At 42.1% G+C, this 26,179-nt stretch overlaps 2 protein-coding genes across 2 annotated transcripts in view; both read left to right on the forward strand.

Annotated features, from left to right (window-relative positions):
* The window catches only part of SS18L1 (SS18L1, nBAF chromatin remodeling complex subunit), a 21,358-nt gene extending 8,677 nt beyond the window's left edge, over positions 1–12,681 (forward strand). The window contains exons 4-10 of the mRNA XM_019548222.1: positions 3,424–3,621; positions 4,157–4,321; positions 5,462–5,563; positions 6,068–6,160; positions 9,733–9,852; positions 10,138–10,265; positions 10,508–12,681. Of these exons, the coding sequence (XP_019403767.1) occupies positions 3,424–3,621; positions 4,157–4,321; positions 5,462–5,563; positions 6,068–6,160; positions 9,733–9,852; positions 10,138–10,265; positions 10,508–10,534 (833 nt within the window). The 3' untranslated portion in view covers positions 10,535–12,681. The remainder of the gene's footprint in view (positions 1–3,423; positions 3,622–4,156; positions 4,322–5,461; positions 5,564–6,067; positions 6,161–9,732; positions 9,853–10,137; positions 10,266–10,507) is intronic.
* A 538-nt stretch (positions 12,682–13,219) lies between these two features.
* MTG2 (mitochondrial ribosome associated GTPase 2) lies at positions 13,220–23,989 on the forward strand. Its single transcript, XM_019548223.1, has 6 exons — positions 13,220–13,377; positions 16,485–16,632; positions 19,482–19,597; positions 20,965–21,183; positions 21,890–22,028; positions 22,326–23,989. Exons 1-6 carry the CDS (start codon positions 13,258–13,260, stop codon positions 22,718–22,720), a joined length of 1,137 nt encoding a protein of 378 aa, XP_019403768.1. The 5' UTR covers positions 13,220–13,257; the 3' UTR covers positions 22,721–23,989.
* Positions 23,990–26,179: the final 2,190 nt, after the last annotated feature.

Raw genomic sequence — 26,179 nt, forward strand, 5'->3', positions numbered from 1 at the left:
AGGTTTAGGCTAGATATCAGGAAGCACTACTTCATGGTCAGGGCGGCTAGGGTCTGGGACCAGCTTCCAAGAGAGGTGGTCCTGGCTCCTACCCTGGGGGGTTTTAAGAGGAGGTTAGATGAACATCTTGCTGGGGTTGTTTGACCCCCAGTATTGTTTCCTGCCATGGCAGGGGGGTCGGACTAGATCATCTACTCAGGTCCCTTCCGACCCTAGAAACTATGAAACTGTGTAGCCCAGTAGTTCTCAACCTTTTTAGATTCAAGGCATCCCTTGGAAAATGCAGGCTTTTATCTTTACTTGTTTTTTGATAATGGAAAAATAGAGCAGTTATTTTGTTGCAAAGACTTTGAAAGACCACAACAGGTCAGAATGCTTTGGACACTATAGATTTCTATTTGAAATCTGGGTTTAACATGTGAATCGCATGTAGATGTTTGCACACCTAACTGTGCTAATATTGTGTGGCGTCGTTAATAGGATCTCGTGGCACCCCTGTATATCATGGCACCCTGGTTGAGCATCATTGGTGTAGATGTCCCCTGTGACTGACAAACTTACTTACAGCAGTATCTGTCACAAAGTAGGTATGCAAAGGAGGCTGCAGTTCTCAGAATGAGAGCTCTGGCATTTGTGGCAAGTGGTCAAGTGACAGCAATATAGAATGACGCCCATAACTAAACAAGGTAATGCACAGGAGGGAGGGTCAGCAGTGCCAGCTTCCAGAGCAGCATCCTTGGTCATTCTTAGAAGGAATCAGCTCTAGAAAGAAGATCAGGTTTCTGTGTTCATTCAGTCCCTGACATCCTCCTTAAGACTGCCAGCCAGGGTGCCAAGTGCAGTGATTTGGTTGAGGGGGACAGAAACAACCACTAGCATTTCAAATAAGTCTTCAAATGCCAACCAGAATAGGGTTTTTTTTATGCCTTGGCTCCCCAGCCAGGACCATCTAGCTTAAACAACAGCTTGTGAACGTGGCTGTGTTCAAACTAACCCAGTGATTCCCAACCTTTTAGGACCAACTGGCTCTGCCAGCCTTCAGCATTTATCATGGATCACCATGTGACCATTCCCTAAGTGCACTAGAATTACGTCTCCAAGTTTCTGTCCACAGCCATTAGTTACAGAGAATCTGTTTAAGTGAGGGTGAGATGCATAAGTAGCCCTACAAACCTGGGAGCTAGGGCTTTGAGAAAAGACTGTAAGTAATGCTATCTTCGACAAAGCCTGCTGAATTTGTAAGCACCCTCAGCAGAAGTGCTCTCACTCAAAGTGATTACTGGCTCTGTTATTCATTCACATGCCATGTTGTCTTGTGTTTCATTCAGGAACAAGTATCAGCTGTACAACACATGTGTAACTGTAGCAAGACATACATCATATTTTGGTACAATAACTTGGCATGGTTCCACTGACTTCAGCAGAGCTAGGTCTGTTTGCACTTGCTGAGAATGCGGCCCCCACTTTCTCTAAGGGAAAATACAGCGATCTACAAGTGTTCTCATTTCAATATTCATAAATATTTTATGAATAATTAAAGAAATGTATACAGAAATATTTAAAATGCCATTCAGGTTATAAATTCAACCAATAACAATAGCTTAAAATAACATTGTGATGGTAGTGCAACATATTGCTCTATTATTTGGGGAACAGCATGTCTTCCACTGCAAATGAGCTTGCAACAGTACCTTGAAATGGTACAGAGTACATACAACTACCTTTCTAAAGCATGGGACTTGAAAGGACCCAAAGTGATAATGGGTATGGAACAGGGACCTGATTCTGTTCAGCTGAAGTAATGGCAATAGAACTAAGCACACCCTGGGGTGATTAGGTCCCTGCTTACAGCCCCCAGCACAGTTGTTCGTACTGTGACTAACTCTATACAACTTAGAACGTGTTTTAATATCAAAATCAGCTGTATCACTGGGGTGACCCCAAGTACAAGTAAAACCCCTACACCGCTGGAAGGTTGCGTGAAGCCACAAGGCTCCTTCTTGCAACCCCCTACAGGAAAGGAAGGCTGGTGGCTCTTATCCCCATCTCTGATCTTAAGAGTTGAAATCAGGCCAGTTTGTGTGTTGCCACCTCAGCAAGGAGCTGTGGAGGCACCCCTGAAATGTGTGGGGACTAGGAAAACACTAGCTCTGCTTCTACAAAAGGGCAGGGCTGGTAACCCAGAACCTTTGGAAGTACACTGAGGAAAAACTCCTTAGTTTATAGGAGGATTCACGAGGCTGTGTGAAACTCCCTCTTTCTCTTTAGGCCCAATACAAAGACAGAGGCTTTGGATTTGATTTACAGAGCTCAGTGAAAGCAAATCAGTGAAGCCAGGACATAGTGTCCTGCTATGGCAGTCCCAGTTGTCTGGGTATTATTGCAACATATCCTCAGAACTGAATTTCATGGGCAGGGGTGGATTTCTGGAGAAGCAAGGCCATGTAGTGGACTGGTGTGGGAGGAAACAGGGTCACAACAAAATAAGGTTTATCATAGTGTTCTGGAAAACACCTCCTCAGAAAATCTGGGTTATCGGCAATTGGGCTGTTACAGGGAAGGAGGACAGGAGGAAGAAGAGGATATCTCAGCTGCAGAGCAGGGGGTGGGTGAATGCATCGTGCCCTCTCTTTCCTTCCACCTTCAAATGAGGTTTGATAGACCCCCTTTCTCTCTCCTTATATGGGGGGCTTGCTGGGACTTCTCCCCCTCGCCCTCCCTTTATGGGACTTTGCTGTGCTCCTGCCAAGAAAGCTGATGCCTCTCCCCCATGGCTTGTGAGATAGCAGAGTCCCTGCATCCTTGGTCAAGTGCTTTTAAACTTCAGCAGACGAGAAAGCCGGTTTGTGAGATGTTCTGTGGATGCCTTGGCAACATGGAGGCACTGCTGGGTCCTTCCAGTAACAGCCTGTGTGTGAGAAGGGGTGAGGAGAGTGGGAACTCCCTGCTTGCAATGGAGAAGGAGGCAGAAGCTGACAGTTGTCAAGTAACGGCGGAGATGTCCAGGGGCTGGGACCTTGGGAGTCCTTGGTTAATGGTAGTGTCTGAGGCTGCACCTGGCACTCTGCCAACCATACTGCATGTTACAGCTGTTTTCTGTCGTGCTGTTGAGGCTTTCTGGTTGTAGGGCTCCAGCTCCAAAATCTGTGCCTGTTTTCCTTTCAGCCCAAGTTTGGTTCTGGGGCTGAGGCCCAGTTTAGCTCTTTGGCTAGGCAGCCGTTTTAGCTGTTTGTAATTAGCAGGGCCAGAAGTTGGAATTTGGGGAATTGTTGGTTTTTGTGACTGTTGGCACAATGAATTTGATTTCATTTGATTTTTTCCCCCCCCTCGTTCCTAGGTACAATAACAGTCACTGCAGGAAGGCTTGCAGAACTTTGTGTGTTTTCAGTAACGTTCCTTGCTGCTTTCTTTGCTTTCCCTTAGGTCCCAGTCATGTGTCTATGCAGCAGTCAGGCCAGAATACCATGCCCACCACCTCCTTGAGCATGACTGTCAGCAGTCATGCCACGGGGCCTGGTTACAGCCATACAGTGCCTGCATCTCAGAACGTGCCAATGCAAGGCCAGGGGTCAATAGGCAATTATGTTTCTCGAACAAATATCAACATGCAGTCTAACCCAGGTAAGGCTCCTTCTCCTTCTCTGCTGGGTTTGAAAGGACTTGGTTGAAGTTGATTAGAGAAGGAATGAAAAATGCAGGTAGATTAATTTCCTCATTAATTAATTTCCTCATACAAGACACTTGCGGTTCTCTTGCAGCAGTGAATTTCTGTTATTCATTGAGATGGGTTGCATTTTTAAATGCCCTACTGAAAACATCACTGTACTGGCTACGTGACATAGTGGTCCCCAAGCTTCATTAGCCCCATACCACAGTGCCTATGAGCAAGTCTCTATGAGCTGTGGATTAAAGACCCATACGGGTATGAAGTGATATAATAGCATATTGCTTCAGATGAAAGAATAGAAAAATGAAGTATGTGCACTGAGACAATGGATACAATTTGCTTTTTTTTTTCCTATGGAAAATTAACAGTGTGACTAGGATGGAAATAGAAGCCATTAACTTGTCTGAGGGGTTTAGCTTATTTTCAAGGGGACCAAGGAGAGAAATATGACCTCTCTTTAGAAACCATTGTTATCTATGTGCTATATAGTCTCCATGATGCACCAACAAGTGGCAACGTCACATTATAATTCAGCACAAGGAGGGAGCCAACATTACCAAGGACAGTCCTCCATTGCCATGATGAGTCAGAGCAACCAAGGCAACAGCATGATGGGACAGCGACCCATGGGTCCCTACAGAGCTTCACAGCAAGGTAGGCCTTTTACTGGACTGTTTTAAGGGAGAGGTAAACAGGCAACAAAGAGGTAAAAATGGAACAGTCTGTGAAGGGAGGACCCCAGTGAGAACTGGGCAAAGAGGCAATCCCAAAGCAGGAGAGATAAGGGTAGGATGCCAGTGGAGTTTTAGTCTAGCTGTATGTTCACCATTTTCTGTTTCTGTGGTTTGGAAGTGACAGTGCCTCCATAAAGAAAATGACTAGGGCTTGATGCAGAACCCATTGTAGTCTAGGAAAGTCCTTTGGTTTTCTTTAGGGGGCTTTGCCATTAGATCCCAAGTGCGCTGTTAACAAAGAAGTCTCTGCAAAGGAGATTGCAGGTTGGCAATAAAACAAAGTTTAGTTTTATTGTAGGCTAAGAAAGAAGATCCCAAAGGGTAACTATAACCCTTCTGACTGAAAGATGGCTTGGAAACAGTTACACAAATTGATGAAACTGCTAGGCTGATTGAAATAGAAAGTTAATTAACCTTTATTTTTTTAACAAATACCTCTGTTAAGGTATTTAATGTTAACTATATTATTATTCATGTGTTATCCATGTATCCATATCCTTTTTTATATCACTTAGCAGGACCATGCCTAGGGGGTGGTGAACTGGGGCAACTGCCTCAGACCCCGCGCTTTGGGGCTCCCTGCAGACAGTACCGTATGGGCCCTGCCATGGCTGCTGCATGCCGCTGGCTCTGTGCTCCAGCTGCTTGGGGGCCCCCCGCCAGTCCACACTCCAGCCACTCACCACCCCCTGACCCCACATGGGCTGATATGCCCCGGGCCCCCCACACCTCTAGGGATGGCTCTGCCGCTTAGTGACTCAGATTAACAGTTTAATTGTTTGTCACTTTTGGTGTCATTATCTAGGTGTTTTACCATTATGGAACTACTCTAATTTAATCTAACTTCTTTCTGAGATTACCGAAAGCTAGTTTCTTGGTCTGTGAGCAGTGTATTTTTGACACGGCTCTAAATGTGTAAAGCTCAGTGATTTCTTCAGATGAACAAATTGTCCCCTCCAAAAATACTTTGCTTATGAAAAAGCATTGCTTATGTTTATGGCTCGCTTAATATGCACACTTGCGCACTCTCTCTTTTTTTTTTTTTTCTTGTGGTTTGCAGGTTCCTCTCAACAGTACATGGGGCAGGAGGAATATTACAGTGAACAGTACAGCCATGGACAAGGCTCGTCAGAGCCTATGAACCAGCAATATTATCCAGATGGTAATTCTGTTGAGCAATAGTAACTGCTACTGATGCAACAGAGCCTGGTAGGGTGTGGAATTGCACAACTACCACCTCCAAGCGATAAAAGAGAAATTAACATAAACCAAACATACTGTACACTTAAGATTTGTTTCCAACCTGACATGCCAAAAAATCCTGGTCCCACTCCACTGTACGTAGGTTTGTGTACCCATATCATTGCAGCCTCTTAACATGCAAACTGTGTGCTGAAAAGAGGACAGACGTGCACTGGTACCCCACCCCTTTAATCATGAAGTACTGCTTCAGACATAGCAAATGAATAACCTTTTCATCAGCAGCTTATCCACTTTATGCTAGCCTTCTTCAGAGCTCTCTGCTGCTTCTGGCCTAATTAGTGAACATACGACTTTTAGTCGATATGTGTGTATGCATAGTGTGCAATACATATTTTATATATATAAAGGCATGTAATTATGCATGGATCAGATGAACCTTTTCCATTTTCTCTGTTTCTTGCAGGTCATAGTGATTATGCATATCAGCAGTCATCCTACACTGAGCAGAGCTATGACAGGTCGTTTGAGGACTCTACACAACATTACTATGAAGGAGGTGAGAAGATATATTGGTAATCTGTGCAAACCAAAGATTTTGCCCACATATGTACTTTATACTTGGGAAAATGTAAACACTGTTTTATGTAATTTCTGCAGAATTAAGGGTTGTTTATCTCCTAGATTGAGAGATTCTCCTAAACTGCACATTATTCAAAAGAGCAAAATTAAATAGAATGTAGTTGGGCATAACAGCTTTAAGCAGTATAGCAATGTTGCCATGACTATGCAGCCTTTTGGGAATCAGCAGTCGTTCATACATACACCTTGTGTGCACTACAAAAAATGACCCTTGCTAATAGCAAGGCAGGTGTAGTCAAACAATGTGGAATTATAGCAGTGGACAAAATAACTGTAGGGAAAAAATAGTGATCAGAATATCGGGATTAACTCCACTCTTAAGAAAATAAGCTATAAGAAATTCTTGTGTGGTTTTAAATGGAGTTGAAATCAATTGCTATTAAATTATTAATTAAAGTCAAAGGTCATGATGGGAAAATAAAGTTCATGCTGGATTTAGAAAAACTGGTTGAGAGCAGGAAGAACTGGTGGCTGTAAGTGGAAACTTCTTTTTAAGCTGAGAAAAAAGAAATTGAAAGGAGTTAGTTTCAGAGCCTCTGTTTTCATTCTGACTGTTCAACTCATTGGACATCTTGTGTAAACCATGGCCTAAAGTCTTATATGAATGTAGCTTCAGACTTGTAAGTGAGAACAAAACAAGGCTGAGTGTTTCTGAGTTCTCAGGTGATGCTAAAAACTGCAAGTACAGCAAATTCTGAGAAAAGCTAGAAGCATACTGTAAAGAGGAACCCATTATTTAGATAAGAGGGACTACCTAAATAAGAAAAGGCTGTAGAACCAGATCCCATCGTTGTTACTGCATTAACAAGAACCATTGTCAAGTTGTTCTTAACAAATGCATAATTACATATTCAAATGTGTAATGGTCAAGAAAGCTGTTCTCCCTTGAATAACTAATATTTATGCTTCACTGTGTTTCAAAACTAAAAAGAAACACAAATATACAGGAGTTATTTGGGGGTATGATGCTTGCTAAGCATTACATAGCCAAGAGGAAAAGTAAAAGAGGAGAGAGATAGGAGTAAAGGAAACAAGTCATAGAGTTTGTTAATAGCAAAAGACCTGCCGTTTCTCCTTCATCACTGTACTGGCCACAGCATTGGAAGGGGCCTCCCAGGCCATCGTATCCAGATTCCTGTGTTCTTAAGCAGCTATTCACCTGAAGGTCCCTATAAATCCCTATACAGTCATCCACTCCAAACCCTCACGAAGACAACTACAAGGCACATAAATAGACAGACCAAGAAGATCTTACAAAATGCCACAGGTTAAACAGACCAGGTAAGAGCACTACTAGTGCCTTACCCTGCAATGGCATTTATTTACTGCTTTTCACTTTCATATAAATGTCAGTGTTTGTTGGGTTTAGTGGAAGGAGAAAGCTGCAGGCATCTTTTGCTGGAGGCATTATTTTTGGCCATTCAGAGCACAGGTAATATAATACAAAAATCTGTATATTCATGCCAGAGGAGTTGAGAAATAATTGTACAGGAAAGAGTTTTTAAAAGGCATGTGAGATGCCTAATTCCCAGTGAATGTTAGGAACCTAAATCACCACCAGTGTGATTTTTGCCAGTCATTCATTTGTCACAGCATAGACTTTCCCCATGCTGATTGCTTGGGAAGACTTCATTTTTGTATTGTGTATCTACTGCTTACTACTAGCTACTTAAATGCTACCCAGAGATGGTTTTTTTTCTCTTTGTATGTAATGCTAAATTAGTCATTGCATAGCAAGTGTCATAATGTTTATTCCAGAAAGGAGTGGGAGAATTTTCAGACAAGTTAATGATCCCATTGTCTGAACCTTTGTGGAGAGAAATAGTTTGAAACACCACTGTGAAGCCTCAGTTCATTTTGTTATTTCAGGATATCGCAAATTGGATTTCCCATGTAAGTTTTTTAGCAATTTCAATAAAAAATAACAGGTACCAATAGCAAATAGATACCTTATTTTCTGTGAAAATATGAATAAAGGTCATTATTAACTGAGAGCTACTTGGGAAGCCTAATGTTGAGTCTGCTCTCTTATCTCTGGGAGGGCTTTTGATTAGAAAGTTATTCATTTTGGAGCAGATCTTTATTTGTATGTTCAGAGATGTAGACTGATAAACAGCTCTTTTTGATCCGTTCTGACTTGCTGTGAGCTTCACAAGAAATGGAATATATGCATATTTGCATATCAGCCAACTGCAAATCAAGGACAGTGCACTTTGCATGTTTTTGAAAAGCAAAATCCCTTTCCAAAGAGTAAAACAGATTTAAAATACATTCTAGAAATGAAAATGCATTGCATCCCACAGAATACAACTAAAATGGTAAGCACTCTAAAGTCATTTTAGTAGATATCTATCAAGATACCCATTGTGATATTTTTCTACAATATCACATTATTTTTTAGCCTGCAACTGCATTTTACAAATAACCCCATGGAAGCGTGATAATGAAGTTTGCTTTCTCACTGATCACATATACAGACTAGTTTCCTGTTTCTAAGTTGCTCCTCATAGATCAAGTTATGCTACAAAGGTAAATACATCACTTCCATTGACGTATATGGGAGTTGCAGTGTGTATCTGAGAGTAGTCTTTGGTTCTATGAATTCTAAATGACTGAGCTGCTTTTTGAGAGAGAGAAATTATTTTCTCTAAAACAGAAAAATAGAAGGCCAACAAGGCCAGCTCCTCCTTTCTGATGTTTGGGAAGAGAGCTCTTGACAATCCATACCTTCTCTTGTCCCTGCTTGAGGCTTCTCTATCCTGGCATTGCTACAGCGTTGGGTGTTTTGCTTATCTAGAGAAGGGCTGTTCCAGTGCAGGTGAGGGAAGAACACAGAAGGACCAAGTCCCCAAACACTCAGATGTGAATATGAGAAGGTTGTTGGGAGATTTTTCCACTTGGTGAAGAATTTCTGCTCCCTGCTTAACAGACCCATTGCGATCTGGGAGAAATCTTCAGCCCCGTGACCCACTGGTTTATTACCTGCCAGTCACCTAGCCAAAGGAGAAACTTTCAACTCTCCTTTTGCTGGGAGAGACTTCTTCTCTTGACATCAGTATGTTTTACATTTGGATTATTGGAGTCTTTTAATAATGTGCTCAAAGAAAATCTATTGTGCTTTGTTCAAAGGATTTTTAAAAAATTTTTTTTTTTTACATTTTAAGCATTTATATATCTGGTTAATGGAGGGCTGATATTTAAAATTGAGGAAAAGGGAGCTGCTGGTGTTTGGGATGTAGCGAGATCAGATGGCCATTCATTCCTTAAGGAATATTATGTGCTTGCACCATATCCCCCTCAAATAGACTATAACAATGAGAAATACATCTCTGATCTCTGATTAGTTAAAAACAGGAGGAGACTGATTGTAAAGGAATACTCTTTCCTAGGTTTCATATCAACATGTTGCTATCACTTCTTTTCAGTGCAGTCAAACCTAGGACAGCGGTTTTGCCTACAGATAAACTAAAGCCTTCCTCCTCTCTCTAGGAAATTCTCAGTATAGCCAGCAACAGGCAGGATACCAACAGGGAGCTGCACAACAGCAAACGTATTCACAGCAGCAGTATCCAAATCAGCAAAGCTACCCAGGACAACAACAAGGATATGGTAAGGAAACATTTGTTGTCAGGTCTTGTGTTTGCAAGCTTTCATATAAATGTGTTGGGGTAGGGCAGATATTTACCCAGCTACTCTGATAGATTTTGCAGCCTGCACTGAGTTCTGTGCCGCTACAGCTATACATTTACTGGTATCTTAGCCAAATGGTTTAAAAAGTTGGCTTGGCTTATCCACACTGGACTACGGTTATAGCGGGTGTACCTGTGCGCTGTTAACCACAAGGCTTTCCCTTGGTAAATAAAACTTTGGTGATAAATTTTGTTGTTTTCTCAGGTCCTGCACAGGGAGCCTCGTCACAGTATTCCAGCTACCAACAGGGACAGGGGCAGCAGTATGGAAGTTATAGAGCTTCTCAGACAGGACCATCTGCTCAACAACAGAGGCCTTATGGCTACGAGCAGGTAAATTACTTTGATTCCTGCCATAAACAGCTATGTGGCCTTATCTTGTGCACAAGAAAAGCTCTGAGTTCAAAGACCTAGATCCACTGTCAGACTGGAGGATCCTGTGCGAGTGCATTGGCAGTTCAGTAGTGAGCCTGTCAAGTTTCATGAGCCAAAAGATAACCGTTTCTCCCAACTCCCTGTATGTCCACCTAAGAAATTATATTTTCTAATGCATCTTATTTTTTCATTTTTAACAGGGCCAATATGGAAACTATCAGCAATAAAGGGACATATTCCTGTGTCAGATTCATTTCAATAGTATATCCATCTTTTGAACTGGATGTACAGGCTGATTCATTGTAATATGTTGGTTATCCCTTAGCACAAAGCAGCGTCTGTATGTGAACAGTGTTCATTTCATGCTGGATATGAAGCAGTGCACTACTGGTAACAAGACAATGCTTTAATGGTTTGATATTTGGTGCTGTGTCTAGTACTGTATGTTGATTACAATGCAGAAGTTTGTTTCCCCCCCACATCCCTCCCCATTCTTGATGTTTCTGAATAGCTTTAGGGGTCATTTGATCACAGTTCTGTGCATCCAGTTCTGGAAAATAGCTAGGAGATTCTGCAGTCCAGGAAAATACTAAGACAGTCTCATCTGTGCTCAGGCAGTTATCCTAGTACAGGTTACAGACCTTTGTTTCACTGGATGTATTGCAGTTTACCTGTTTTATATGCCAGCCTCTGAAATCCATGGCTCTTATTTCTGCCACTTTAAAGTAAAGGGACAGGTATGCTCTTTACATTGAGATAATATCCATGCTATAAAATGAAAACAAAGCTAACTAAAATAATATTTAATTGGCTGAAGATACTCTGCACAGCAAATTTGTATCATGGTTACAAGGCCTAAATACCCACCTCTTTTAATATGTCTATATACTATTCCACGTTTTTGTAGTAAATGGTACAGAAAGATGATCAAAACCCATATTCAAGAAAATACTAATCACTAGAGGCACCTTTTATGCATAGACGTAAAGCAAGGTATGTATCATCATGAACAAAAAAATAAAAGGGAGCTTTGGAATCTGTCAGTCTGCTAGACATCAATATTGCTTCATATCGTGCTTGGCTTAGGAAAAAAACTGGTAAAATTTCTGTCTGAAATACACTATTCCAGATTTTATAGCACACTTTGGTTCATGCCAAATTTCCCAAGCAGGTGGTTAGTTGCCCTTTTCATTTCTGATTCTTCCACTGCCGCCTTTACACTTTCCAGAAAGCATTTCACCTATAAATCATCAGGAACTGACTTTCTGCAGCTCCTTATTGCTTTTACTTTTCCCTACTGTAGTTTGATAGAAATAATTCAGAATCGGTGTGAAAAATCCATTTTTGTTTAAAGGGAACATCTATTATGCGTATAGAAAGGGTATTAATAGGTTCAGCTGTTAGAGGAAAATCTATAGAGGGAGAACTGAGAAATACTGTATGTGCACAATGGTAGTTAAAAGCCGCTATGAACAAGAAAAAATGCAGTTCTTACTCAGTTTAATGCTTCATAAAAATGATGATACATTCAAATTGATAAAACAGTTTCTCTGTGGCTAAAGTGTTAAAGTGACCAAAATGTATGTCCCATGTATTTTTTTAAATGCAAATACTAGCCTAAAATTAATTGGAACTTCTAGAGAGTTGAATTATACCTTCTATGGAGTTTTTTTCCTTTTCTGTCTAAATTGGCGTGTTTGTTGGTTTTTACATTGTGGAGATTTTACCTTCTGAAAGCTAAGACCTACCGATATAGATGTCATACTTTACATTTTGATTTTGCCAGGAAAGGCTAACTTTATGCCTGGATATCTAAATAGCTTCTTATTAAATGTTGTTCAAGCTGTGCCCTTGCTACAGAAGCACTTCTCATTGCTGATCAAGGAAATGGAATTCACGTTTCGAGTTGGTCTTCATTTCTCTTCCTTCCTGCTGATGGTTTGCCTACAACCCTTAAGTATCAAGAAAAGGACAGAAAAGGAAAAAAAAAAAAAGTAGTAAGTTTTGTTTCTCCATAGGTGTTACTCTGACAGATAGCTAGGAGACCACAGTGACTCCTTTCCAGCTGGGAGATGGCTTTTTACGTGGATTTTGAAAGTGCAGAGAAAAGACGAGCAACAGTTAACAACACCATGCAAAGCAGCAACGTGACATCGGGTCCGCAATGTCTTACATTAAGAACTTCTTGAATGTTGTGTATATACTGTATCTGAAAGAGCACTTTGGAAATAGTTTGTACATTTTATTTCCTAATTTATACATGATTTTCGGGGTGTTAAAAGATTTCTAACGGCGAATAACAGCCCGTTTATTTAATGTGCTGTCCATTTTTATGTATCGATGTGGAACAAAGTGATGCCAGCGTTTGGACTCGTCTTGTTGCCTTGTTGCCTCATTTCCTGCATGGTCATGGAGGACTCGGGTTGGGGGGCAGCGAGTGGGACAGGGACAGGCGGGGGGCTAGAGGCTGCTCAGCCAAGGCGCCCAGCTGGGGCCTGCTCAGAAATAATGTTGGTGCTGAGGGGACAGGAGGCTTGGCTTCAGGGGAAGCAGGCACAAGTGCTGCAAGGAGCTTCAAGAACTGGGAGGGCAGAGGAGGAGCCTTGAGCTGCACCTGTGACTGAAGGTGGAGCATTTCCAGCTGTTAAATAGGAAATGACCTTATTCGAAGATCAAAATTATAGCTATTGTACGCTGAAAAATATATGCAAATTAACATGCAAATATTTCTACTCATTGCTCACTGTAACCTGTCCTGGCGGGCGCCACGTGCACCTGCTACGCTGAGAGTGGGGGTAGAGCGTCCCGTTCCCGCGCTTTCCTGCCTTCCGAGCTGCGCATGCGCCGAGCGCGCAGCGTGGCACAGTGACCTTGCGTCGCCGAGCGTGACCCCGAAGTGGGCGCGTCCGGGCGCGGGCGTTTCCGGGGGGCGCGTGAGGGAGCGCGCGCCATGTTGGGGGCCTGGGCCCGGCTGCGGGGCTGGCGGCCCCGGGCCTTGTCCACAGGCTGCGCGCGCTGCGCCAAGGCCCGGTCGCTGCGGAAGAAGAGGGAGATGTCGGAGAAGCAGCTGGTAAATCCCGGGCTCCGTGAAGCGAATTCAGTCACTACCGAGTAGGGAGGCCTGGAGGCCCGGGTTCCTGTGGAGTGTCCCGGGGGACGGGGGGACACATTATTATTATTTAGCGCCCCCCCCTAGCTTGGAAGATGGACAGGTTACTTAGACTGGTTGACGAATGGGTTGGTGGGGGGACCCTGCCTGTTTTGTTTATAGGCTGCTTTTTCAGCAAAGGGGGAACAATTTTTGTATTATTTTTATTTTTTAATTACATCACCGCAATGCCCGTACCGCAGGTCTAATAAAAAGTATCGTGTTGGAGCCAAGAGTTCCCAGGTTTTTTGTATGTTTTCCTGCACCGACAAAGATGCTTGGAGGGAGACAGGCTTCGATCTGTGCAAAAATGAAAATTATTTCCTGCCTGTAGGGACTTTTCTGTACAGTTCCTGGAGCGGGACAAGGAGACTTGGATCTCGAAAGCTTGTGGAGAAAGGACAGTTTTCTTGTGATTTCCCAGTTAGTTTAATAAAATTATTTTAACCCTAAGTTGGTTTAATAAAGTATATCATATTGCAGACAGTTTTTTGTACATTTTCTTGCACTGACAAAATGAACTTTAAAGCTGCCGTTCAGGCTGTAGCCACTGGGTGGTGCCAAGTACATTTGCAAAAGGGGAACCAGTTCATGTCAGTGTTACCATTGATTGCTAGTGACTGTGTAGATTCCACCACCCCCACCCTGGAATTGGGGCATTTTTCAGCTGCTCGTGTTCACATCACAGCTCTAGCCAAGTCTTTTCTATGCTCTGGCTACTTTTCTAAAACAAAAATACCTGGCAGGCTCTATTTCAAAGTTGAGTCTTATCACCAGGGATCCTGGTGCTCTCTGATTTTAAAAAATCTCCAATTTTTGGATTTAAAAAAGTAACCCCAAATCTACATTTTCCCATGATTTAAAATGGAACACTACTAATATAGATGTATGTAGTGGTGTTTCAGTTTAATCACGGAAAAATGTGGATTTGGGGTTACTTTTTTTAATTAAAAAATTGGGGGGTTTAGGTTTTATCAGAGAGAACCAACATCCTTGCTTATTGCTTTATTAGTATTTACAGAACAACTAGAACTCTTGGCTCCAAAACAATACCTTTTATTAGACCAACTGGGAAATCGCAAGAAAATTGTCCTTTTCTGCAAGCTATCAGGATCAAAGTCCCTTTATCAGGCTCTGGGAAAAGTCTAGATGGTACAAGATGGTAAAAAGTCCCCAAAGGTAGGAAATAAACTTTTGCATAGAGGGAGCTGAAGATGAAAGACTGTCTCCCCCTGCATCCAGGAGAGTGTCTTTGTGCTGAGTCGCTCTTTGATGTGTAGATCAGGTAGTAGTACTTTCAGCATAAAGTGCAAACATAGGCAGATGCTTCATGATAATTCTGCCCCTTTTTTATTTACATCCGAGGACCTTGTGACCTTTTTTTGACTGTAGATAAATAAGTATTATCCACTGCATTTTATTAACAGAGGAAGTGAAATACAGAGCAGTTTAGTGGATGTGTCCAAGATCACACAGCAAATCAGGAGAGCAGAGCAGTAGCAGAGCAGGAGTCAGCATCTAGAACTTATTTGCTAATCTCTTGCTTTAGCTGTTAGACTGTAGCCTATAGGAAATGTTCAGTGTCCCTCAACCTACTTAGACCCCCTGAAAAATCTGTTCTTAAATTGTTGTATTGTTATGTCAGGTGGTTTTCTGACTCTTGTATCAAATGCAGGTTGGAGTATGAGTGGTATTTTTGAAGTAGAGAGCATAGGCATAGGCAGAAAATAACTCCATCTATACTCACCTTGTAAACATTTGTCTGTTTATGAGAACCACACTGAATCTCTTGTTACAACTCTGAGATGTTTGAGATGCTTCTCCTCATGAGCAGAAGTATTAGGCTATGTTATTAGTATTGCAATAGCATATGGGGTCTCCAATCAAGATTGGGCCTCAGTTCAGACAAACAGCAAGGAATTTTACCTTTATCTGGAAAAGTTGAACTTCAGCTCCACAAAACTGGGTTGGAAACTTAGAAAAAAACCTTCTCAACATATCTGCAGAGCAGAGACAACGTTCTTATAAGTCTGTGTAGTAGCAAGCCCAATTTCAAACTTTGTGAGATTTAGTCTTGGTTAACTTGGCAGAGCCAGCAGCCCTCAGGTACATCAATCTGTTTCATTTTGTCTCTATTACTGCAATTTATGTTTTTGTCTTATTGCCTCTGAGACCCAGACACCTGCCTATGTGTTATCCAGATTTCACCGACTTGCTGAAAGCACAAAATGCTTTCAGTTTCTCCCACTGTGCTGTAAGAGTTCTTGCAAATTCAAGGGGCTTATGTCAGAATCTGGGGAAACTCCGTGACTAAAATCAGACATGTCTACGCAAGATGCTTACTGTGCAGTAGCCTAATAACACTTCACAGTAGTGTGCCGGGGAAAACCTGTGTTAATATGCTGCTGCACGGTGTTATTAGGCTACTGAGCTGTAAGCGGCACTAAAAAAACCGTGTGCTGGCACTACTGCTCTGTAGTCAAGTTACTGCAGTTTAAATGAATATTTGATTAATCAAGTACTAAACTTAATGCGCAATAACTAGGGCGCATTAATGACCATGTAGACGTGCCCAGTATGTTTAACTTTAGGCCCCTTTCATAATTTTCATATATCCTTTCCAACTACCTAGGTCATTGTTAGTTTCCTTGCTCCTTTGAATATATTTCATTAGCCTGGAAATAGTTTCCTCTGAAGTGTGAGCAGAAAAGATGATCTTTCAACATCTGTGGAGTTTTGCCTGTGGAAACTTGGATGTCTGTGTTAGATGTTTTAAAATGTGTGTGTCTGTGCATGCCATGTCTTTCAAGAAAATTGTTAGCTTTGTGAGCTGTATTTAGCTTGTGCCTGAACTATAGCAAAGTGATAGATTCTGATTTTCAAGTGGAAATTGGAATTTCTGACCTGTTTAGATATGACAAAATTGCATGCAGCTACATTTTTGGGGATTCATCAACCTGTTGGAGAAGGTTTTGATAACATTTGAATAAGTTGCAGTGAAATCACATTAAATCCGCTCTTCATTGCAGACCCGATATTTTGTGGATCATCGAAGAGTGCGTGTGGTTGGAGGACAAGGAGGTGGAGGAGCTAACTCTTTTCTTAGTGAGCCTAGGAAAGAGTTTGGAGGTCCTGATGGTGGGAATGGAGGAGATGGGGGCCCTGTTATTTTGAAAGGTAAAAGGAATCTGGCCTGTTAAATGTTGTCCTTCCACTTGAAACCTGTTTGTTTGTTTATTTTAAACATTTCCTTTCCAGAATCTTGTAACAGCCACACCTGAAAATGCTACGATACTCAGCTGTCTCCCCACACTGACACAGATGAATCCTAAAGCCTGGAGTAAAGCCAGAGTTTATTCTTGATGGGACTATAAACACTATATTCAAGATCTTGCGTCTGTGACCTTGATACATTAAACATGTAGAGAAAATTGAGCATAAGCATTTTTTCTCTCTTGAGGAGTAAAGGAAGAATGCATGAGATAAAGGCAGGTTATATTTTGTGCTATTCTGGAGGTCCCTTGGACACTACAGTAATTAGTGGTGAAAGGACCTAAATAGAAGGGTACACTCTTGAAATTGGGACCAGGAGTCTTTTAAAACAGGCTTCAAACCATTGGTTATTTTAACATTTCTGATCTTCCCATTGCAGAGAATTTTCCATAAAGGAAATTATGATGTCCAGACATTTTGTTTAAACTCTGAAATGAGATGATCTTTTCCAAAAGAGTATCTGACATGCCAATTTCCTAACTTCTAGGGGTGCACCAATAAAGATTTTTTGGGCTGATACTTATGGCCAATTTATTGACCAGCCATATTGGCCAATACTGATCCGATTGCCAATATGCAGCCCAGCAGTTTGGAGAGCGCCGTCTGGCTGGTAAGTCTCTTGTGGGCAAGGGGCATGTGGGGCAGATCAAGGCTCTCATGGTGAGGAAGGGAGGAAAGCTTGAGCAGAAGCAGGCGCTGCCCAGCCACAGCAGGGTGGGGCTCAGAATGGAGCCGCGGGTGGCTCATCTGGAGGGCAGGTGGGCCAAGGCTGTGCTCAGAGTGGGCAGCAGGAGTGCTGGGAGGCAGAGTTGTGGGCTGGGCTAAAGCTACCCCAGAATTTACCATAGCCCCCCCACCTCCCAGCATCACCACCTCCTGCCCTGCCCACCCCAAGTGCAGCCCCCACCAAAGCCCCTGCTGGAAACAGGCTGGTGCAGCCCCTGGCCCCAACCATTCAGTAGGCAGCCCCTTCTCACCTTGTGCACAGATCTGTGGGGCACATGACCTCATGCCTCCCCCAGGGTACACATAATGGCGGGAGTTGCCCCCCGCACTCCCTGGACGAGCCATGCCCTGCCCGGCTAGGCAGAACCTACTCCAGTCTCTCTCTCCCTCCCTCACTGTGAGGGCCTCACTCAGTCTGTGCCATCCACGCCCCTTCTCCCCCCACCCCCCATTTTACATGCTGGACTCTGCTCTTCAAACTGCCAATTAACTCCTCCTAGTGAGCTTTGGAGTGAGTTACATATTTGAAGGAGAGAAGAGGTGTATTTTTGTTCTTGTTTTTGGTCAGCGATTGCACATGGAATTTGTCTTTTTTAGGTAACCTTGTTCTCAGTTGATGGTCCCATTTTTAAACCACAAATTAATAAGTCTTTGATGTTTTCTTAGATACTTATAAAGTAGACTTTTTCTAGAAGTACTGCTTACCAATATTAAAACAAAACTTTTTTTATTTAGCTTGCTTTATAATGCTGTTTCTTCAGCCTTGTGTGGTAACTTGCATTCCAAGGACCCTAAGGAGTTTTACAAAACCACATTTACAATAGTCTCCTTTACTAGTAGCATTCCTTTACTCTAGTTATGAAATGCATCAGCTTTCCTATAAAGGGAATCTTTATAATACAGTATTGGCATCAGGGAATTCTGAATCCCATGGAAACTAGACTAGGTGTCAGGAAGACTTAATGAAGCAGAATATGACTTAGCAACTTGTCCAAACTTTTCTTAGGAAAAAACAACACGTTGTAATTTTCCTAATTCTCATAAGTGGTCAGGGACTTCGGTTTTTAGTTTTCATCCAAAATGCAGGCATTTCCAGTTGCAGTTTCTTCAGTAGTATCTTTAGATTCTTCACTTATTTGTTCATCAGTACTGATTCAAAAGATAGTGTTCTCAACTGTGTGGTAATATTTAGCATTTAAATAACACCAGTGGCACTTTTGTTGCCACCTACAGGCTTAGCCTGACCTTGCTTTTGAGGTGATGATTATTGCATTATAATAAAACACAGATTCTATTGTGCTAAGTGCTGTACAACTGTCTCATGAAAGGTAGGATAGGATCACAGCTTGTGTGGCATGATTTGAAAAAATTCCATGTCAGATGTTTCATATGAAACACCTTTAAAACATAGTCATTTGTCAGATGGGAGTAACTGAACTGAATTCTCAGTCTGATCGTCCACCAATATATCAGTGACATATTGGATTGGCATCAGTAGCTGCCCTCAGCCTTCCCTTCTCTCCCACATTCCCCCCCCACCCCGGCTCTTCCTCTCAGACTTACTGGTCAGACACTGCTTTCCACACTGCTGGGCTGTATTCCTGTAAATCGGCTATCAGATCCGTATCGCCCAATATGGCTGGTTAATAATTGGCTATCGCTATCAGCCAAGAGTGCAGTGCGCCCCTATCTGATTGTATCACCCCCTATCTTCACATTGGAAACTCTATGACAGGTGCTGAATCGATCATTGTGAATTGTTCATTACAGGTATTAATTATATAGTGATCATACTGAGTTTTAAATGACCATGTTGTTATCCATGTATTGAAGCTAAGGAAAAAATAAAACCATGGAGAAGCCTAAATTTTACGTTACTGTTTACCTTTCTTGTGTTCTCATACCAGTATGTGGAATGCTTCTGTTTATATACCGTTGAAAAGATTAAAGTTTAGTCAAAATATTATTCTTCTGTTTGCTCTTTGATATAAGTAACATATTTAAACCATGTATGTTTTCCCTTATAGTTGACCGGCAAGTCAAATCACTTTCTTCGATCCTCCCATTTTATCAAGGCGTTAATGGAGTAAAAGGGGGGAAAAGAAACTGTTTTGGAGCCAATGGTGGACAAATATATATTAAAGTAAGCTTCAGTTGGCAAATATTTAGATAGCTTTGTATGAGAATTTGCATTGTAAGTGTTTGCAGGATCAGGCTATTTACAAACAAAAATGACCAGACTTCCTTGTTTACATAGTTCAAACACCTGCACTACTTCAGATGATGCATCTGATCTAAATCAGTACTGCTAGTCTTACTTGTCTTCCGAAAGCCATCTTGCAGGGTGGTCAGAGAATACCACCTGGGAGGCAAGAGCTCTGTTGCCCAGGATGTCAGTTTTAATGCCTAGTCCCTATCTTGGTTCCAAGTTCATATATATTTTTCTAGTAATGATGCTTTTTTTAGTTTGAGGGTTTTTTTTCCAGTTTGTATAGGCTTTTGTAAGGAGAACAAGAATGGCAGTACGCTGCTGAATCTCTCCTCACTTGGTCTGGGGATTAAATATGTGGGTCATCTTTGTAGTTTGTACTTTTGTGAACCCGAATGATTGAGGCCTCCTTTTGTCTCTAGACCTCATCTTACCTACGTAGAAAAATGTATTTGCAACGTGTTAGTCAAGGCATATGTACCCTGGCTAATATATATAAAAACTACTGCCTGCCTTGTGTAGGCTTGGGTTTTAACAATTGTTTACTAATAGGCTTGGTTAAAATATGCCTTTTTCTCCAGAGTAGGTATTGCCTTATGTTTGATACTTGTGCTTAGCACTGAATTCATAAACTCCATTTTCTTGATCTGTTTTGGATCTAAAGTGTTTGCTGGGGTTGAGCTTTTAACGTATTTCATTTGTGCTAATTTCCAAAGTAAGCTTAGTGTTTTCAAAATATGGCAAAAGACAGCTTAGACAAAATCTGGAAAACACATGCATGTATATCCATGCCATCAAGGTGCTAGTAGACATACATCATGTTGATTTAGATTTATATAGAGGAAGGGGGTTCCTGTCTGCTTATCTGTCTTGGTAGTGCTGGATCTTCTTCATTATTTAATGTATTTATTTTTCAATACAAATTATTCCCACTTCGGAGATTCCATGGTTTGCTAGAAATCTGTCTCCTTATTCCTTACTGGTAATCTGAGATTTTGCACCGCATGTCCCCTCTCTGATGGCCTAATGATGGAAAGAAGAAAAATAAATTTGCATTGGTTTGTTGGTATTTTATTGACAAATGTTTTGTGTTCCTTAGTCGTAGACAGAATGCTTCACTGGCCTGTTCTACCCCTCTAGCTCCTAGTATTTCCTTTCACCCTGAAAGGTGTGTGTGTGTGCACACGCATGAAGCCATAACCTGAAGACATTCTTCTCCCACTGGAGAAAGTACATTTGAGAATTTTGAAATGGCTTGGTTGTGTGTTGTGTTTCTTCCCTTGGATCTCTCTGTTTTCAAGGTTCCTATTGGCACTCTGGTTAAGGAGGATGGGACTGTTGTGGCTGATCTCGCTAAGCACGGTGAAGAATATGTTGCTGCTTATGGGGGATCTGGAGGGAAAGGCAACCAGTTCTTTCTGTCCAACGAGAATCGAGCACCAACAACAGCTACTCCAGGAGAGCCAGGACAGCAAAGAGTCCTCCACTTGGAGCTAAGGACTATGGCTCATGCTGGCTTGGTGGGTATCGCTTCTGTTTTTCTAAGATGTTACTTGAATAGCTGTAGAAAGAATGTCATTTATAATGCATTTGTATTCTCTTGGCCAACTTGTTTAAGAGATATGTCAGTATGCTTCGATAGCAGAGTGTATGCAGTGATTTGCAGCCCTGTCACTTTCTTGTCACTACACAGGGAAGCCTGATGTTGCATTGTTATTGGTAGAAGACTCATTCCTTGGTCTAGAAGAGCTTTGAAGATTTATTTAAAGGAAAGGAAAGAGCCAAACCTACCCCTTTCTCAAACGATTCTTTGTTCTGGGTGTTGAACAGCAACGGCGTGGCTTTCAAGATCTCTTCCCCTTCCCTACTCTGAGGATTACTCAGTGATGTTTATATCCGGCACTTTAGAAAATTTGATCTGCTTTTATACAGAGTGCATTAATTTGGACATATTAGTCAGTGTTTGGTTCCAGGAGAGTGGTTATGAATATGATTTGTCAATGTCTGCGTGGGAAGTTTTTAATATCTAAAGATGAAATGATGATAAGAAATAAAATAGAAAATGTGGACCCAGGTATTAGAAATGGCCATAGAAGATTAATTTAGTTGTGCTTGGGCAATTCTAAGTTCTTATGACTAACAAAGAACCATTGCTGCATAGTGACAAGAGAGCACTCTATTTTGGTTAATCCAGAGTTGTGGTCTTGTTTCACATCTGTATTCCAGGTGGGATTCCCGAATGCTGGAAAGTCATCGCTTTTGAGAGCGATCTCCAATGCAAAACCAGCAGTGGCTTCCTACCCATTCACAACACTAAATCCTCATGTAGGCATTGTCCACTATCAAGATTATGAGCAAGTAGCAGGTATGAGTTACAAAAGGCTGTACATTACTGCTTCTTTACCCTTATTCTCTGACTTGGGATGTGCATTATGCATGTCTGGTGAAATGATGTGCCTTTTCAGGGCTGCAAGAAACAAAGCAGCCAAGTTCATGCAGTCTGCTCAAGTGCAGGGGGCTGGACTCGATGATCTCTCGAGGTCCCTTCCAGCCCTGATGTCTATGAAATCTATAAATGGTAGCTGGACAAGTATCTAGACAGATCAGTCACGTACTGTTCCTTGTTGTGTTAAACATCTTCACAGTTGCATTTCTCTTGTAGTTGCTGATATTCCTGGTATAATAAGAGGAGCTCATCAAAACAAAGGCCTAGGGCTGACCTTCCTAAAGCACGTTGAACGCTGCCGCTTCCTCTTGTTTGTGGTGGATCTCTCTGTGCGAGAGCCATGGATTCAGGTCCAAGACTTAAAATATGAACTGGAGCAATACCAAGAAGGCTTGTCGAAGAGACCTCATGTTGTCATTGGGAATAAGATTGATCTTCCTCAGTCTCGGGCTAACTTACCACTCCTTAAAGAACAAGTGGAGCAGAGAGTCATCCCACTGTCTGCATTGACAGGAGACAATCTGGAGGAATTGTTCTTGCATCTGCGAGAATTGTATGACAGTTATGTAAAGACTGAAAAATCATGTAGGCAAAACCTGATGAAGTGGTAACGCTTTTACAGACCTTAGACTGAATGGAGGAGGAAACTAACTATATTTGATCACGAGCTGCCTGTGTGGGAAGTGTCGGACATAGCATACAATGCACTGTGTATTTGTTCTGCACTGTTGCACTCTGCAAACCAAATATATGTATCTCCTTTTTAGTTTTGTGTCCTTGCAAGCTTTTTCCAACAAAATGTAGAGTTTTCATGGTTGTGTATTAACAGTACACCAAATTGTAGTTGTTACACCAAATATGTAGGTTTGTAATGGGGAGAATCTGGAAAAGCTGGTTGAAACTCAGAATTTCTTCTTTTCAGAAAATGTTGACATTTTAAAATCTGGTCAGGTTTTCCCCCCCAGTTGCAATTACAACCCCAAATTTGAAAGACTTCTCATGAATCAGAAATTCTGAAATATAACATAGACTAGAGTGTGTTCTTCTAAAAGGGAAAGGTGTTTTGTATGGTATAGATAGTCCTGTCAAGCAGACCTTCTTCTTCTGTTTTTTTTCCCAACTATGTATATTTTTGTGGACAGTTTTTCCTCTTGGTTTTGCATTCTTTCCCTAAGCTAGAGTCTTCCTTTTATTTATGCATGGTCTTAGCTAAGATGCATCTTTTTCATATGATAGGATCAATATTCTCTCTTTTGGCAGCTGAATTCCTAGAATCCACCCAAATATTATTTACTGAACTTTTTTTAAACAGAAAAGCATTAGTTCCTATGGAAACAGTATTCTTTCATATTCAGATAGGAATAGAACAGTATTATCCTATATGTGTTGAAACTATTCTTTTAAGCAGTCTGTCTGCATAGGCTGCCTTGTATGAGCAGACTGCTTTCCCCCCACTTACCAGCCTGTTGAACAAGAAATAAAAAAGTGCTACAGGAACATGGAGAGATACATGGGAGTAGTCAGAAAAAATAATGGTTCTTGGTCTAGTGTTTATTTTTAAATTTGAGAGAATCTGAAAGAATCAGATTAACACTTTCCTCCAGATCAGCAGTCTGGAGCTTTCAATTTAGGGCATTTTACTATATCAATACAATACCAAGAGACTTTTAAATACCTGCGGAGTTTGTAACTCTTGTGCCTTGTCTTCTGTTACTTTTCAAGAAACTAAGATGACGTTTTAAGGACAGTAAATGGAAACATTTCTTCCTAAAAATATCATTGGCTCTTATGTGAATAGATTTAGCTGTATTGAATATCAGTATATTTCAATTTAATGTATAACTCAAAAAACCAAAACAAACACATGAACCTCCACCAGACATCTCTTCCTCTGATGGCAAAAGTGTGATTTATTAGGCAATCTAATGAGCTGTGGTATTTTGTAATGACTTCCTTCTGCCATAGGGAAGGGGATTATTCTGGGCCTCAATGTATTTGCAAATTGTGGTATCGTTTGAGTCTTCCCAAAGATGAATGTTTGTGGATAGCACATCCTTCCAAGGTAGGCTTTCTCCTCATCTTGTATGTGTAACTCTTCTTCCCACTGCCTTCCTTTCACTATCCAGTGAGCCTCCTGTCTCTTGAGGAGGGGAAATACACTATAAAAGTATAGAATTAACAACTCTCCCTGCCCCCCCGCCCCATAACAAATCTGTCCTTTTATGAAAACTTTGAAATCATCACTGGTTGCTAAGTGGAGTGCAGGGTTCTCTGCATGTTTGTGAAAACAGCAGTGGCCCAGGAGGCTTAGCTCATTGCCTGCATCCCTAATGATGAAATGGGGAGAGCAGATAATTACCTACCTTGCACACATGAGTGTTAATGTCTACCTAATGCTCCAAGTACTTAAAGCCCTAAATTATGCCAAGTATCATTATAGACTCAGTCTGTGTGCAACTGTTAAAAGAACAGATAACAGTAAATAAAAGATGTGAGAGAGCATGATGTCCCCCAAAAGACTCTTAAGCTTTATTTTACACTAAGTGAATCCTTACAGAATGCTTCTATAACTGAAAAGAGTTCATTTCATTTTCCATGTTTTGGCAGTTGGTGTAGAGTTTGAGTGACTGTTTCCAGGTTTGTTAGTTTCCCCCCCGCTCTCATTTGTATGTGTTCTTCAGCATCACAAAATGAAAATGAAACCATAGTCATACGTTAGGAGCTTGCAGTGATGCTGGGTGGAAGGTTTTTTAACCAAAACATTCTCAGCTCCCTGAAATTATTGTTGGCTTTTATTTATTTTTATTTAATTGACTAGCTTTTCAGTCAACCGTTTCAGTCCATTTATTTCCTGAGAGTTCAGAAAATAAGAAAATATCAATTCATGGAAAAGAGCAGAGAGTGTCCTGTGTATTGACTCATGAACAGAGCACAGCAAGCATTCCACCTGTGAGCTCTTTTTGGATCCTGCCTATTCTAGCAGGTTCCTAAGTAGCTTAACAAGATGTGATATTGACCAGATAATTGGTTTCTTTGTTAATAATGTGCAGCTGATCTGCCCTGAGAAGCTAGTGCCAGGGTCTCTGCTGTGTGCTTGCGTGATCTGGATTCAGAGCTGTCTTGTTAAGGGTGAAGAGAGTGCAATAGTCCTCATTCTCATCCTGGTCATGGAAACTGATTTCTAGCAGAGTCAATGTCCAAGAAGCTTGTGCTGGAAGTAGAGGTGCACTGATATATTGGTTGCCTATCGGATCAGTGCCGATAAAAGGGAAATGCAGTTATCGGCTTTTTTTGGCTGTTGTAGCCGATAACATTTACCAGTAATTATGCCTTCTGGCTGAGGCGCTGGATGCCTGGGTTCCCTTCTGTGAGCCGGGGTGACCTTGAGCATGGAGGCCCCGATCCGGGTACAGGGGCCTGAGCCGTTTTCTATCCCCATCCCCTCACTGGCAGGCTGAGCTGGGCTGAAGCGGAGCAGAGCATCTGGCGCACTTGCTGGCACGGCACGGACTGCAGGCTGGGGCTGGGGTGGACACTGTAAAAGGCAGTGAGTGCCACAGAGACGTGACTGGGGCAGGGAGGGGTGGACGGAGCTGCCCGGCCCAAGCTGGCCTTGCCATACCTCAGCCCACAGTACCCAGGAGTCTGGGGGCCAGGGGCAAAACCAAAGCAGCCGCTCCCTGCTCCACCCCCTGCTATGTACAGCAGAGTCTTCCCTGATGTGACCACCTGTCCATAATTGGATAGGACAGTCCCTCTATGCAAACCTCAAGTCCCGGTCCCAGGCTGTGTGACTGGGGCAGCACTTGCCCAGGATTCACAGCCTCTGGCAGGGACAAGAAAATGGTGGGTTTTCCCTGGCAAAGTTCCAGCGTGCGATGGGCTGCCGGGAGTGGGACACAGGGGGTGCCGCATGCATGTGTGCACCTGTACACATGCACATGGCGGGGAATACAGCGTGGACAGCAGATCCCTGCAGGTAAGTCTGTGGGAGGAAGGGGGAATAGAGAGTGGGGTGGGAACAGATCAAGGCCCTCATGATGAGAGGAAGTGGGGCAGGGGCTGGAGGA

Source organism: Crocodylus porosus, unplaced genomic scaffold (genome assembly GCF_001723895.1).
Source record: "Crocodylus porosus isolate Cpor-Errol unplaced genomic scaffold, CroPor_comp1, whole genome shotgun sequence".
NCBI lineage: Eukaryota > Metazoa > Chordata > Crocodylia > Crocodylidae > Crocodylus > Crocodylus porosus.

What these genes read in the sequence shown, in the direction of transcription:
- MTG2 (XM_019548223.1), top strand. Translation starts at nt 13,258, where the DNA reads ATGTTGGGGGCCTGGGCCCGGCTGCGGGGCTGGCGGCCCCGGGCCTTG. An exon ending in GTGGACAAATATATATTAAA is followed by an intron (nt 19,598 to 20,964) that starts GTAAGCTTCAGT and finishes TCTGTTTTCAAG; the next exon opens with GTTCCTATTGGCACTCTGGT. An exon ending in AGATTATGAGCAAGTAGCAG is followed by an intron (nt 22,029 to 22,325) that starts GTATGAGTTACA and finishes TTTCTCTTGTAG; the next exon opens with TTGCTGATATTCCTGGTATA.